Raw genomic sequence first — 15,992 nt, 5'->3', positions numbered from 1 at the left:
TTTACTGTTTTTTGCCTTATACCGTCCAATGTATCCATTCACCTTTAATTCTGTTATTCATTCCACTGAGTGGAGTTATAAAGCCACCATTGCTATCAACTCCCCATACCCCCTATCCTCTTCCCATGTGCTCAGGGAATCATTACTCCTATTACTATTTCTGAAGGGTTTATCTATCTTGGATTTCATGCATCGGATGCTCTTAATTATATGCAGGTCTAACATATGCAGCTTAACATATGCAGGTCTAACAAGATTTAAGAGGTAAAACTAAGACCATAATAGTAAGGGGAGGAGCTACTAAAGCACTAGAGGACAGTTAGGTGTTTCATGAGTGCTATAGTGCACCTGATACAAGGGGCCCTTCTATGAGGAACTGCTCAATTGTCATACAGGTGGGCTTTGGGTCTCCACTCTGTCTGTGCTCCTTCAAGTCAATTTGATTGCTTGTTTTTGAACTTCTGATTGTTGCTTCCCCGCTAGATGGCTGATTTTTAACTTTAACCCTTTAAGACCCCAGATGCTATATCTTGTAATAGCTGGGCACCATCAGCTTTCTTCACCTCATTTCCTTATGCACCCATGTCTTCAGCGATTGTGCCCAGAAAGTGAGCATCATATATTGCCACATTATTAGAACAAAGTGTTCTTGTACTGAGGTAAGATTAATTAAAGGCCCAAAGTCCACCTGCTTATTATATTACATATATATGTATATAAACACACACACATAGACAAATACATCTATCTTTTTATATTTATATATATGCACATAGACAAATACACTTATCTTTATATATATACATATCTATATCTATCTATCTATCTATCTATCTATCTATCTATCTATCTATCTATCTATACATTTACTTTCTTATTCTTTCCTCTTGGCCCACTATGATATTTACCCATTGTTCACCTCTCAGTAATTCCTCTCGGATACATTTAAATTGATTAAACACAACCAGGAACCCTACACTCCCCTTTACCGTCAATTTTAGATTCCTCGCTATTTTCCTGTCCCTGCTGTTTTTGACTCACCCTGCCTCCTCTTCTCCCATGCTACCCCAGAACCCTCGGTCCCATTGCTGTCTCTTTGGGATTGCTTATCCTGTCTTGTGGGATACAGAAAGATTGCTCCCAAGTTGTCTCCCCAAATATATGCCAAACCTAGCTGCTTGCTACAAATGTTAAATGATTATGCACTTGGAGATCAATGAAAGTAGGTCAGAGGTTATTCTCCCTAAGGATTATCAGTCATCTAGAGCAATCAGACTGTACAGTCTGTCCCACCCTAAGTAGGTCCACTCCCTTCTGAGAAGGATGGTAGTAGATTGTTTCCCTGAAGGAGCGCCCAGGGAGGTCAAGCCCACTCAAGGATGACCAAGGTTAGGCTGCCATACTGAGTCTAGGGTCCACCATTCGTGTCACATGTAGACTCCTAGTCCCTCCTCTTCCTATAGTGTGTGCACCCCTAGCTCATCTCCTTCCTGTCATGCTCATACCCATTGTACAACCCTTTCTGTGACATATGTCTTTACCTGTAATCAGGGGGCTTGCACACTCTCAAAAGACACATAAGCCTTGGTTAGTTATAAGCCTCTCTCACTCGCTCCTGCCCTCCCATCTCCCATCTCCACGTGGACCACCAAGAGGAGCCGAGGGGAACATGCTACAGGAAATGTGTCTGACTTCTTTATGTTACTCTCCCTCCCATCTCTCCTCATTCTCTATGACTTTACTATAACCTTCATATATCTTCACTGTACAATTAATGAACCCGTGATAGATGGTGTGAGGGGCTGGCTTCCCCCACATTGCCTATCTTACATAGATAGGCACCAAAAGAAAAAAAGAGAGAGATCATACAACAGTTCCAAGTCTACCTGTTGTCCTGACCCAGAGTAGACGAGCACTCCTCTATTAAATAGTGGATAGTGTTAGAATCCATCGGTGTAATCCCCTTTTCATCGGGGATCCGTCTCCCAGGACCCGCACACCTAACAGCACTTACACCCTTTGAGTCCTCAGCACTGGTGACCCAGTGCACACCTTATCCCCAAGACCCCATTGCTCTTCCTATAGTCCATGATGGGCGGTCTAGTGTTCCCCCCCCCCCCCCCCCCCCCCCCGTACACACCTTCAGCCCACACAGCGTTTTATCTCCAAGCAGGTGGCTAGCTGACAGTCAGGAAAGGTCAATGTGCAACGTACCTTGACGCTAATAAAATTCATTCCACTCTCTCGTGCAATTACCCCAGCCAGCAAGGTCTTCCCTGTCCCAGGAGGACCATACAATAGGATGCCTGTTCTCTGTCGTATGGGCAAGTTTGCAAATAACTCTGGGTACTGAAAAAAGAGAGAAAGCATTCAAGTCTAAGACAGAAATGATGAAGCAGCTGCTAATGATCAGCGTATAGAAAAAGTATTCGAGCCCTGACTGCCGCTTCCCTGAGTCACAGCACCATGTGAGGACATACCGGTTCTGCTACAGGTCATGAAGGAGCTGCCCCGGAGGGCTTCCAATGGCTGCCTGACAAGCAGGTAAGGAGATAAGGATGGGGGTACACGTTTATAACTAGCTCACAAGTGCATCAAAACATCTTTCCAATTTGTCCTCTTTAAAAACAAAACATTATAAAAGTACTAATTTAAGAAAATTTATGAAAAGTTTACTGTCTTGTAATTGTTTCACAGGGCGAGTTTATGAAAGCTATGTTTATTAAAATACACTCACTCAAAAGAGAAGCATTCCTGATGATTAAAGACCATGGAATCTCCCTTGAGTCTCCAGGCTGAATAACTGATTCCTTGTCCCTAAATTTCCTTCTAAATCAATGCTCACAGGGAAAGGACAACTTTTAACAGCAGGCGAGGCAAATATTGGGCTACTGTCAACATCCTGGTCTCATCTATCAGGGATGCCTATTGAGTTCCACCTGGGGGCAGATGTCCACTCTCAGCTATCTCGATCACTGCTCTAATCTTAAACAGGCCCCCAAACCAGCTGATCATCGCATGGTCTCCATCTATCTGCATATTAATGCTTGTTGCCCAACTCAGCATTTGAGGTCACGAGCCTTTTAAGCAGTGCTTCCGGACCTTTGTTTTGTCAAATCGGCTTTAGCTCACAGTTTTGGCTGCATAACCACGGCCAAGGTCCTTTCTGAGGGCCACAGAGCGCAGGACTCAACCTCCAGGTACATGTAGCCCAGGGCCCTCACTCACCTGTCCCTTTCTCTGCCGGGCCAGTCTTTGCAGTGGCCCTTATCTCCCTAGTCCCTGATTTAGCCCCGCCACCTCAGAGACACTGCTTCCTGATCTTCCGGAAACGTTTCCACCTGGCCTCTGCCCTCCACCCAGCCTGCACTGCCTGCCCAGGTGTGCACATCTGAATGCCTCCATCAAGCCTATAGACCTAGCTGACTCCTCTGCTCCCAGTTTATTTCTAGCTTGTTCTGTTCAAGTCCTGGCTGCCAGCTCCTTTTCCTTTAGTGAAATCTGAACGATTTAAACAAAATAGAGGAATCATGAACTTCACATGGAATATATTATCAGTGTCATCCCAGATTTCCTGATAGGTTGTGTGCGTGTGTGTGCAGGAAGTGTATCAAATGCATTTTTAAATGATGACTTTCGCTAAAATAGTGCCGGATATTGATTTTCTAACGCAAAGTAAAACTCGTTGAATCAAAACGAGAGTGAACAAGTCAAGCAACACATGCAGAAAGCCACAGCCTACGAGTCAGTGGGTCTCCTGGGAGGAAAATACTTGTTTGCCTTTAAAGCACCTTGGCTGGTAACTGGATAGTATCCATGAGGATCTGCTGAACTTCATGCAATCCACCAATCTTATCCCAGCCCAGGTCTCTAGGTTTATGCAGGCTGACGTTCCGCAGAGATGCTGGAGTAAATCCATGGAGCGCTCTCTGGAAGTCCAGTGTTGTTAAGACTAATTCTGTCAGAAAATAAATGACACTTCAGTAGCCATACTGAATATATGAATTTTCCAGCTCTGCCACCATCTTAGCTGGAGATGCCAAATTTTTAATCAGATACTGCTTATTTAACACCAAAATAGAATGTGCTTATGCTTACTACAACATTAAAATAGAATGTGCTTAATTCTTGCCCTACTGCAATTACCCTTCTCAACTATGGTATAAGATTCAGTAACACGTACCTTCCTTGCAAGACAGACTCTGGAGAGAGAGACGGGAATGGACGGCTCGGTCCAGAAGCACTGTAAAATCTCTAGCTACAAACCCTTCAGTTGCTTTAGCGACAAGGTCCAAGTCTAGATCAGGAAACTTCTTCACATCACAATCTAGTTTATTTTTCATTACACTATGCAGAATCTCACATCTTTGCTCCTAATGAAAGAGCACAAAATCCAAATGTTTAATTTTATCCATGTATGGGTTTGGCATACACATTTTGATAAAAATCAGGCTGCCACAGTCTCCCGTGCCAGAAAGCAGACTGGTGGCTACATGGGGACGAAGGTGGGGGAAACAAGAAACCTTTGGAAGTGCAGAGATGTCTGTTGCCATCACTGTGCTGCTAATTTCATTCTACAAGCATATGTTAAACTGACCAAGTTCAAAGCAAACAAACAAAAAACCCTGACCAAGTTGCACATTTTAAATATATCAGTTTGTTATACTTAAATTTTTAAAATCATTTTATTAGAGGTTCATACAACTCTTACTGTAATCCATACACACATCAATTGTGTAAAGCACATTTGTACATTCATTGCCCTCATCATTCTCATATACTTTATAAAGACTCTTTTTTCAACAATAGTCAATTAGCAGAGGGTCTGAATAAACTCTAGGTAAGAATATTTAAACAAATCTAAAACAAGCTTGCCAACTCTGGAACCCACTTCCAAGAGCTCCCTGATCCTAACGTCATCATGGGCCTGGGTTCCCAAAGGGGACGAGGGGCCACATAAGCTCGTGGAACAGAAAGTACCCTGAGTCAAGTGGAGAGCTGCTTTCCCGCGTTTCTCACCGCGTTCCCATTAAGAACAGGCCTTCCCGCCCCCCCACGTGCACTGCGGCTTTAGCCGGAAACAGCCTCAAGATCCACGGGCAGATGAAGGGATAGACAGACCAACACATGAGGCGCACGGTGCAAAGTTAAAGGATCACGCTGCATCTGTGAAATAACTCAACATGGAGGCCCCAGGAGGGCATTCCACCGAATGGATCTACTGCACGAGATCACGGTTACAAAAGGTTAAGAGAAGTCATCCAACACAGAAAGAAACATTACATGATGAGTACTGGGGTCAGAGGGAAAATCAGTAGCTAGACTGGGTGACAGGAAAGGCAGGGGAGGTCAGCACGGAAGGATCAAGGCCAGAGAAGACACTAAACGCGGTGCAAGAAGAAACTGCAATTGTGTGATCACAGAAACCACCACGATGTCTGAGTGGATCCACAGGAAGTTCTATCAGTGAATGGGGTGAGCGGGCATATGGAGGTATACCCATATGCACATAGAGGGACACGGTAGTACATTATTTTATGTGACTCTTCGAAGCCAGTGTCTGTAACACCACTCCCAAAGGACCTTTCACTGATGGGTCCAGGTAAGCAGGTGGAGAAGGTACTGATGTCAGTACAGGATTCAGCAGTGGCTGCCAGACTCAGGGGCAGAGTCTGGGAGCTCTGTGTGGCCATTGCAATGCATGATAGCGCCTGGCATCAGCAGAAAGAATGCTGTGGGAGACAGAGTAATAAAAGCAGATAGTGGGGGGTGAGCTAGAGCACAGGGTTGATAGCTGACATGCCTCCACGCCTATTTTGCAGGCTGCAAATGTGTCCACACAGAAAATAGAGCACATAGAGGCCAGAGTCATGAAAATCCTCAGTTATAACCAAGCACTTCCCAAGCTTGGGGGCTGGGGGAACATCTTTCTACCACAGTAAAATGTTTTTTTAAAAGCTGTACTGTTTTCAAAACAAAAGTCATTTCCATGGGAAATGCATAGTAGCATGTCAGATGGGGCTAACTTGTCATTGCACACAATATGCATTGGATGCTGACTTTAACATATGTGGGAAGATGAGGAATGGGGATAGAGTATATGTGGATGAATTCCTTATTCCCATATTTTAAGAAATCTGGCAGGCCAAGGTCTGCGGTGGAGGGAGGCCTTCACACTTATGAGTTAGAGATGAGTCCCAATCACATTCTCATAATAATATTGCTCCCCACTTCATCCTCCCTCAACAGTGTTGCCTGCAAGTCCCCTCTTACAAGCACACGGCCGATTGCTATCTGTCCTGCAGCTTTAGCTACAGGAGCAGGCATGCTGCACTGGGTCCCCTTGCTCAGGGGACAGCCGCTTCCCCTTACCTGCCCCCACACTGGTGTTACTGGGTTACTCCTCCAGTGAACTCAGGGACTCGAAGACAGACTCTCCAAGCAGACCACAGTAATGATGGTACTACGGGGGACCTGCTTCAGCAGCCTTCCCAACAGTAAGGATTACCTGCGTAGGAGGCTGGATGTGCTGAAAGCACTGGAACACGTGGACTCCTTGGGCCGAAACAAGTACGGGATGTAGAGAATGTTGGGACTGGCTTGTGGCAATCAGTGCAACCAAACTTCCCGTGGAAATAAATTCTTTTATCATAGTGTTCAATGCTAGAATTCAACAACGTTTCTTTGTTAGTATAAAATAAAGCTTAGGAAACATAAACAGTAACTTTAGATTAAGTGAAAATGATAACCCAAAGTTGAGTTCCAGGTAGAAAATGCACCGCATGGCTCTTGCGTCCCTTTAAAATTTTAGCTTGTTGCATCCAGGCGCTGATTTACCCATGGAGAACTTCAGGTGAGTCACGCGCTAATCAGGCCACTGGAGGTGCAGGCGGGAGGGGACTGTGACTAGCAATGCCACCTGAGGTTCCCTGCGCCTAGCTCCTATGAAACAAGTGAGTAAACGGTAAGGAAGGGTCCCTGAAATGAGAATGTCAGAGACAGACGGGTGATAACTTTCCCTACTGTGTTCTCTGTGTTAAGCAAACTCTAGCTCATCTCCCTATGACTTCATGAATCATCTCTTGCCACTGCCAGTCTGGTTGGTCTGAGTGGGTCAGAAATGAAACTGGCACTGAGGCAGAGCTGCTTCAGCCCTAGACATGCCCAGCACTCGGTGTTACAAGGGCTCACATTTCAGACCGTTTTAAAGACACCCAGTGTGCCATGGCAGCCCCTCCTGTGTTAGCGCCAGGAAGCACGAGGCAGGGCTGGAGCCCTGTCACTCGCCTGGCCTCTCAGCTCCAGTCCGTGGCACTTTCTCTGGCACAGTCATGCCCTCTGCGTTTCTGAGTAGGACCCACACTTCCTTCTCTTCTTCCCTTAGCGAATTTCTACTAATGGGTCAAAAGCAAAGCCAGTTACCAACTCCTCCAGGAAGCCTTAGATGGCAGCCATCGCTATCATTGCTCTGCCCCAATTGGTTCCCTTTTCTGTCCTGTGCAAGACTTCAAATTACAGAGTGAATAAAAACACGTAAATACTGGTCAGTGGACAAAGCAAGAGTAAACCTGTATCACTACACCCGACCTCAGAAGCCTAACGGGGAAGTTGAAGGCCGTTGTTCATGCCGCGCCCATGGGCCCACTTTTGCCACCGACGGCAGGGTGTCGGCGGAAGGAACGCCCCCGAGTCCCCAGAGGAACAGAGCACAGCGCAGCCTGCTCCCCGGGGGCCTCCTCCCGGACCAACAGCGCTGTCTGCCAGGGCTCTACCGTGTGCGAGGCGCTGGCTTTGCACCGAGGCAGGGCTGTGCTCGTGCTCGGGGAGGGCGGGCAGCCCCACCACCAGGTCGAGGTCGTCCAGCAGGATGGCGGACGGCTGCCTCCACGCTGCCTCCGAGAACGCTGCCGCGAAGGACTTCTGCACGTGCTCGAGGCGTTTGCCTGTCGCAGAAGACAGAAATGGATCCAGTGTTACTTCAGGCTGCCACGCGGACAGGATGCAAACGCACACCCACCCGCTGCCAGTGAGTCCATTCCGTAGGGCGGGCCAGAACCACCCGGGCTCCCCGGCTGCCCAGACCGCTGGTGGTCCCAACTGCTGATCGTCTGGGGGACCGCAGAGGCTTTACCCTCTGCACCACCAGGGCTCCTGTGGGAAAAGGCTTAGAAAAGCTAATTATTCATTTAACTATAGAAACTGGATCCAGGGAGGGTGGGTGGGGGTAAAAGTGAGCTGATATCAAGGGCTCAGGTAGAAAGAAAATGTTTTGAAAATGATGATGGCAACATATGTACAAATGTACTTGATACAATGATGGATGTGATAAGAGCTATAAGTGTCCTCAGTAAAATGCTTAAAAAATACCGGATCCACCCCAATAAAATGATTACTAAAATATTAACACTGGATCCATACTTTCCTAATCTGACCATCTGCACGACCTGTTAAGCGGAACCGAGTTCACGGCGCGCAGCTCAGAGGACTTAGTGCCGCGCTGAGGTGTTCAGACCAGAAAGGAAAGCCATTGCTCTCCTTTCTAAATCCTTCCAGCGTTTCAGGTGACGCTCCGCAGTCTTAGCACGGAGGCCGAATGTGGGAACGTGCACAGGGCGGGGCGCTGGGCAAGAACCTGGTGAACAAGACACAGCGGCCTTGAGATGCTGGCGCTGCGGGGTCTGAATCACATCCGTTCACGGCTGAGACTCGACGACTAGAAAGCATGCAGTTCACAGGAGAATGTACAACATTCTGATCCTCACCCAAGGCATCACACAGGAGTCTGAGCCAGAGAAAACGTTTCTAAAACCAGTTCTACAGAAGATAAAGTGAGGAGTTTCCGAAGGCTATTTCTTACATAGAGACCAGCTGGGATTATGTGGTAGGAGTTGGCAGGGGAGGGGGTGGACTACTTTTCAAAATGAACTATTTTGAGAGAGAGAGAGAGAATTTTCATTGAATAGATGATGAATTTTAAACGCACAAAAGTCCACTTGGTGAACTGTAATTCTCTTTACCCTGCTCTCTGCTGTCACCCTCTTTCCCCATCTACCAGTCTTCCATAGCGATCCAGAGGTATTTTACACCCACTAAGCTACATCCTAGGAGCCCTGGTGGTGTCGTGGTTACATACTGGGCTGCTAGTAATGAGGTCAGTGGTTCAAAAGTATCAGCCACTCCAAAGGAGAAAGATGAGGCTTTCTACTTCTTTGTAAACTTTTTTTATTTTAATAAATCATTTTATTGGAGGCTCTTACAGCTCTTATAACATCCATAAATCAATTGTATCAAACACATTTGTACAAAGGTTTCCATGATCATTTCCAAAACATTTTCTTTCTACTTGAGGCCTTAGTATCAGCTCCTTTCCCCCGCCCCCTCCATCCTCGTGAACCTTGATAATTTATAAATTATTTTCATATTTTACATTGTCTGCAGTCTCCCTTCACCCATGTTTCTGTTGTTAGTCCCCCTGGGGTGGAGGAGTTTGTAAGTCAGTCATTGCGATCAGTTCCCTCTTTCTCACCCTACCCTCATGGTACTGCTAGGGGTACCCCTAGGGGTTTATCCGTCCTGGTTCTGTGTTTCGAGAGCTCTTATCTGTACCAGCACACATGCTCTGGTCTAGCCATATTTGTAAGGTAGAACTGAGGTCATGATATTGGGGGGTGGGGGAGCATTAAAGAACTAGAGGAAAGTATGTTTCATCGGTGCTACACTGCATGCTGGCTGACTCATCTCTTCCTTGTGACCCTTTTGTGAGGGGATGTCCAATTGTCTACAGATGGGCTTTGGGTCTCCAGTCCAACTCCTCTCATTCACATCGAAATGGTTGTTAGTTTGGGTCTTCTGATGCCGGATACCTGATCCCGCTGACACCTTGTGATCATATGGGTTAGTGTGCTTATTCCACGTGGGCTTTGTTGTTTCCCTGCTAGATGGCTGCTTGTTTAACTTCAATCCTTTAAGAACCCAGATGCTCTATCTTTTGATAGTTGGGCACCATCAGCTTTCTTCACCACATTAGCTTATGCACCCATTTTGTCTTCAGTGATCATGTCAGGAGGGTGAGCATCATAGAATGCCAGGTTATGAGAACAAAGTGTTCTTGTGTTGAGGGAGGGCTTGAGGAGAGGCCCAATGTCTGTCTGCTATCTTAATACTTAACATACAAATATATGTACATAGATCTATATCCCTTTCCTATGTTAATGTATTGACATATATACATGAGTATACTTATACCTCTATAAATGTCTTTTGCCTCCTAATTCTTTCCCGTTTCCTTTTACTTTTCTCCTGTCCCACTATCATGTTCGTCCTTCATTCGGCTCTCTATACTTCCTCTCAGCTACAATGCACTTGATTGAGCCCCTCCAGGAAGTCTATGCCCTCCTCGCTACCGATTTTAGATCTTATGTTGTTCCCTTGTCGCTGGGTTTGTTGGCTGCCCCTCCCTTTCCCCCACTCCTCCTCTCGGCTTTTCACGTCTGTGAAGAGTGACAGTCTCAGAAGCCTACAAGGGCAGTTCCCTGCTGTCCTATGGAGTCACCAGGAGTCAAGGTTGACTCGATGGCAGTGAGCTAGGGTTTTTGGGCTTTTTAAAGAGGATTACATTTATTAGAGTAACAGCAATAAACAATATTTTTGTCTTTCTACCAAAAAGGAATTTGTGCAAAAGGTTACCCCTGTCATACCTTGCAAAGTTTTACAGTCAACTACTTCCACATGGGCATCCAGTGTGTCAAATGCTTCTTGACAGATGGCCTTAGCTAAGGTTGATTTTCCACTCCCCTAGAAGAGAAATATTTCAGAAGGACTCCCAGTGTAGACAATCAGAAAAGGTCTGTGTCACCGCGTCAACCACAAATGATCATACAACCCAGCAACTCCTTATATAGCCAAACAGGTGTTTGTATACCAGTGTGCACAGAACCACTGCTCACCAAAGCCAAGGAAGACTAGCCAAGTGTCTATCAACAAATGAATGGAGGACAAAATGTTGGACATATCCAAATAACAGCTTATTATTTTGGCTATAAAGAGAAACGATGTTCAGATACATGCTACAACATGAAAGAACTTTAAAAATATTATGTTAAGTTAAATAAGACAGGCATAAAATGCAAGTACTGTATGATTCCATTTATAGGAAATATCTAGAATAGGAAAAAGTATAGAGACAGAAAATAGACTAGTGGTTACCTAGGAAGAAAGGGAACCCTGGTGGCCTGGTGAGTTCCATGTGGGCCTACTAACTGTAAGGTTGGCAGTTCAAACCCACTGGTGGCTGCACAGGACAAAAATGAAGCTTTCTACTCCTTTAAAGATTCAGTCTAAGAAATCCACGGGAAGTTCTACTCTGTCTTGGACAGAGGGTCGATATGCGTTGGAATAGACTTACTGGCAATGAGTTTGGTTTGGGTTTGAGGATTTGGGGAGAGAGAATGAGCAGTTGTATATAATGGGTACAGAGTTGCTGTTTGGGGTGGTAAAAGCATTTGGAAATAAATGGTGGTGATGTTTGCATAGCATTGTGAATATAATTAATGGCCTGAATTGAGCATTTCAGAATGGTTAAAATGGAAAATTTCATGATATATGTAGAGCTCATGGAAAAGTTCATGGAAAAATTCCCTTATCCTTAATTCCATTTTCCACAAACTTTTTTGTGGAAAATATACATCACTCCTCATTCATCAGCATAGTTACGTTCCAAAGTCCAAGTCATAATGCAAAAATCAACGTATATGGAAGATGATCACATCAGAACACAAATGGATGACGACTGACTTCATCATTACATGACTGCCAAATTATACCCTGGTGTAACTGCCAAGGTACATAATAAGTACACAACTACCACACCACTGAGGATCATGGCCCAGCCGAGTTAACACACAGCCTTAACTATCACAGGCAGCATGACGCTGGCCTCCCATGCCAGCATTCATGACTGTCATATGTACAATGTTCATGTACAAAACCGCTGAATAAAAGACGTTTTTCTATTGTAAATGTGAAACACATGACGAGACAGCCACTATGCGGGGAGTAGGTCTGTATCTCACTACGACAAGTTTTTGTCCTAATTAGTGAGTGACGGCTGCTCACCTCTCAGGTTAACAATGTCACAGGTGAGCAGAGCCCGAGGGGAAAAAGCACACACGAGTCACAGTGAGCATGTGGATGCACACACCTTTCCTCCGCTGAGTAAAAGGGCTCCATTTCTAAGCCCGGCCACGAGGGACATCAGCTGTCGCGGCAGAGGGCGGCCCAGGAGGCTCTGCGTGACGTGCTCCAAGCAGGACATACCCACGGCACTCACCCCTCTGTAACACACACACAGATGAGCTGATGAAACGCTGACGAAGGATAAACTCTATTAGCACAATTCTGAAACTTTCCGCTTCAGGAATGTTCAAGAATAAAATCTTAGATGTTCTCCCTTACTGGAAACAAAACAAAACAATGAATTTCAAACTGATTCACAGCTTTTAAAAGACGTTGTTTAGGTTACTTTCACTCATGTGCAGTAACTAAAGTTTTACCCTAATAGGAACCTTTAAGGAATTTTTCTTTATACATGAAATTCCCTCAAAATAAAGTCTGGCTTGCTACTTAAATAAAAGGCATGCTTTTGAAGTACTTAGGATCCTTAATGACTTAATTTCTCATTCATTAAACACCACCTTTAAAATAAAGTTTAAGGGGTGGGGAGGAGGAGGAGGAGGGGAGTTGACTTCAGTGATGATTGGAATGAGTAAGATATGCCAATAAAAATATTCAAAAAATTAAAATAAAGTTTAAACCTGGAGGTCATACAAACTTGAACTTCAATTACTTCTTGACTTTGACTGCCACTTGATTTCTGGTGTGAAGGTATCATACATTCTTAATGATTAAGAGTTGGAACTGAAGAGATTTTACTTTATATTCATGAGTATCTTACTATATATAAACATTTTTACTGTATGATTTATTTCTCTTATAAAATGCACAGATTGTACTATTACAGGAGACTGAATCACTACTGCTACATCTTCCAAAAGGCTCAGTGAAGAATTCTTTTTTTTTTTAAATCACTGTCAAAGACTTTATTTTGCTCGGATCTCCCACGAACACTCATGCAAGTGACAGTCAGGAAACCAAAAGCTACATTGCATCAGGAAAATCTTCAAAAGACCTGCTTTTAACTGAAAGATCCGAGAGATTGCTTTGAGGACTAAAATGTGCTTGACTCAAATTGTGGCATTTCCTTTTTAAAAAATCATTTTATTAGGGGCTCATACAACTCTTATCACAATCCATACATCCATCGTGTCAAGCACATTTGCACATTTGTTGCCATCATCATTCTCAAAACATTTGCTTTCTACTTGAGCCCTTGGGATCAGCTCCTCCTTTTTTCTCTTACCTCCTTCAGGAACCCTTGATAAATTATAAATTATTATGTCATATCTCACGCTGACTGATGTCTCTCTTCACGCACTTTTCTGTTGTCTGTCCCCCAGGGAGGGGGTTATATATACATCATTGTAATCGGTTCCTCCTTTCTCCCCAACCTTCCCCTTACCTTCCTGGTATTGCCACTCTCACCACTGGTCTGAGGGGTTCAACTGTCCTGGATTCCCTGTTTCCAGTTCCTATCTATACCAATGTACATCCTCTGGTCTAGCTGGATTTGTAAGGTAGAATTGGGATCATGATAGTGGGGGGGGAAGCATTAAAGAACTAGAGGAAAGTTGTATGTTACATCGTTCCTATACTGCACCCTGACTGGCTCGTCTCCTACCTGCGACCCTTCTGTGAGGGGATGCCCAGTTGCCTACAGATGGACTTTAGGTCTCCATTCTGCACACCCTCTCATTCACATTGGTATGATTTTGTTTGTTCTGGGTCTTTGATGCCTGACACCTGATCCCATCGATACCTCATAATCACACAGGCTGGTGTGCTTCTTCCATGTGGGCTTTGTTGCTTCTCAGTTAGATGTCTGGTACTCGTTTACCTTCAAGTCTTTAAGACCCTAGATCAGGGGTCCTCATACAATGGCCCATGGGCTGCATGCGGCCCACCGAGGATGTTTATGCAGGCCGCTGGGTGTTTTTGCCCCATTTTGTATTTTACTTCAAATAAGATATGTACAGTGTGCATAGGAATTTGTTCCATTTTTTTTCCATTTTTTTTTAAACTATAGTCCGGCCCTCCAACGGGTCTGAGGGACAATGAACTGGCCCCCAGTTTTAAAAGTTTGAGGACCCCTGCCCTAGATGCTGTATCTTTTGATAGCCGGGCACCATTAGCTTTCTTCATCACATTTGCTTATGCACCACTTTGTCTTCAGCAATCATGTTGGGAAGGTGAGCATCATGGAATGCCAGTTTAATAGAACAAAGTATTCTTGCATTGAGGAAGTACTTGAGTAGAGGCCCAATGTTCATCTGCTACCTTAATACTAAACTATAAATATATGCACATATGTACATGCCTATATTTAGACCTCTATAAATGCCCTTTGCCTCCTAGTTCTTTCCTCTATTTCCTTTTACTTTCCCCTTGTCCCACTGTCATGTTCAGCCTTCATTTGGGTTTCAGTAATTCCTTTCAGTTACATTGCCCTTAATCATGCCCTACCAGGCCTCTTATACCCTCCTTGCCACTGATTTTGGATCACTTGTTGTTCCCTTATCCCTGGGTTTGTTAACATCACTTCCTTTCCTCCACCTCCCTCTGTTTTCTCCTCCAGCTAGTTTATCCCACCTATCTTATCTAGACAGACCTGCAGAGATAATAATATGCACAAAAACAAGACAGAGCAAAACAAAGCAAGGAAACAAAACAACAACAAAAGACCAATGACAAAAAAAAAAAAAGAAAATCCTGTAACTAGTTCAAGGTCTGTTTGTTGTCCTTTAGGAGTGTTTTCTGGATGAGTCTGATGGGGCGGCACACCCTGGCCCCAAAGTCTATTTTTGGTATTCCTTTGGGACTTCCTAGCTCTGCTCCCCTTGCTGTTCTCTTGCACGCCCTTGGTGTGGTGGGGTTAGATCGGATGCAATTCCCACACTGTGTCTCCAGTGTTGTCTCCTGTTGGGCTATGGGTCAGTGAGGGATGTCATGTCTCATAGCAGTGGGGCCGGCCATATGATCCTCTCTGTAGACTGGCTGATTTGAGCAGGGATATCATCCTCAAGGGTTGGTGGCCCAGGGTGTGCTCCACTCTCTCTTCCTCCCCCTTCATTTGCTCCTGTGTGCTTTGATCAGACATGTCCCTCTCCCTGAACTGTAGCTTCAGTGCTGTCCTCTGAAGTGAATTTTTCTCGGGGGAGGAGCGCCTGTTCACATAGTTGGGATTGGGGCTGGCCCCGCTCAGTGAAGAATTCTAATACAGCATTTTTATTAGATTTCCATAGTGTTTAAGAGAAAAAGAAATGAAGAAGAGGTTCTTTTTAGATTTATCTGTCTTTAAAAGTTGAGGAAAACACAAACAAGCCAACTCTTATATTAATAAGATGGTGAAGGAATTATAATTTAAATATTTTTATACATTCAACTTTTAGATTTAACTTTTATTTGCTCTAAGAACTGTGATGTTTGATTCGATCCCATACAGTCTTGTTCACATATTCACATAAATCACATTTATTCTCATAAATCAATTCTGAAAGTAAAATTCTGAATACACTTCAGATTTTGTTATCTGAGAGAAGCAGATAAATCACTATCAGGTGTGAATCCAAGACAGAATCCTTGAAAAAGTATCTACTAAAGCAGTAGGAGGAACAACCCTGGTGTCTCAGTTGTTAAGCACTTGGCTGCTGATAAAAAAGTGGGTAGTTTGAATCCGTCAGCAGCTTGGCAGGAGAAAAAATGTGATACTTTGACTCTGTATGAATGATAGCCTCGAAAACAAAATTATAGCCTTGGAAATCCTAGATCCACTCTGCCCTACAGGGCCTGCAGCGGAGTGGGTTTGAATGCATTAATGA

At 44.5% G+C, this 15,992-nt stretch overlaps 1 protein-coding gene across 1 annotated transcript in view; it reads right to left on the bottom strand.

Moving 5' to 3' along the window:
* The window catches only part of PEX1 (peroxisomal biogenesis factor 1), a 49,082-nt gene that overhangs the window by 11,186 nt on the left and 21,904 nt on the right, over positions 1–15,992 (bottom strand). The window contains exons 10-16 of the mRNA XM_075558418.1: positions 12,200–12,332; positions 10,698–10,794; positions 7,773–7,943; positions 6,509–6,663; positions 4,184–4,373; positions 3,792–3,958; positions 2,215–2,349 (exon numbers count right to left, since the gene is read on the bottom strand). Coding sequence (XP_075414533.1) covers positions 2,215–2,349; positions 3,792–3,958; positions 4,184–4,373; positions 6,509–6,663; positions 7,773–7,943; positions 10,698–10,794; positions 12,200–12,332 — 1,048 coding nt within the window. The remainder of the gene's footprint in view (positions 1–2,214; positions 2,350–3,791; positions 3,959–4,183; positions 4,374–6,508; positions 6,664–7,772; positions 7,944–10,697; positions 10,795–12,199; positions 12,333–15,992) is intronic.

The sequence above is a fragment of the Tenrec ecaudatus genome, chromosome 9 (genome assembly GCF_050624435.1).
Source record: "Tenrec ecaudatus isolate mTenEca1 chromosome 9, mTenEca1.hap1, whole genome shotgun sequence".
NCBI lineage: Eukaryota > Metazoa > Chordata > Mammalia > Afrosoricida > Tenrecidae > Tenrec > Tenrec ecaudatus.
This window is presented reverse-complemented; position numbering and strand designations above follow the sequence as displayed.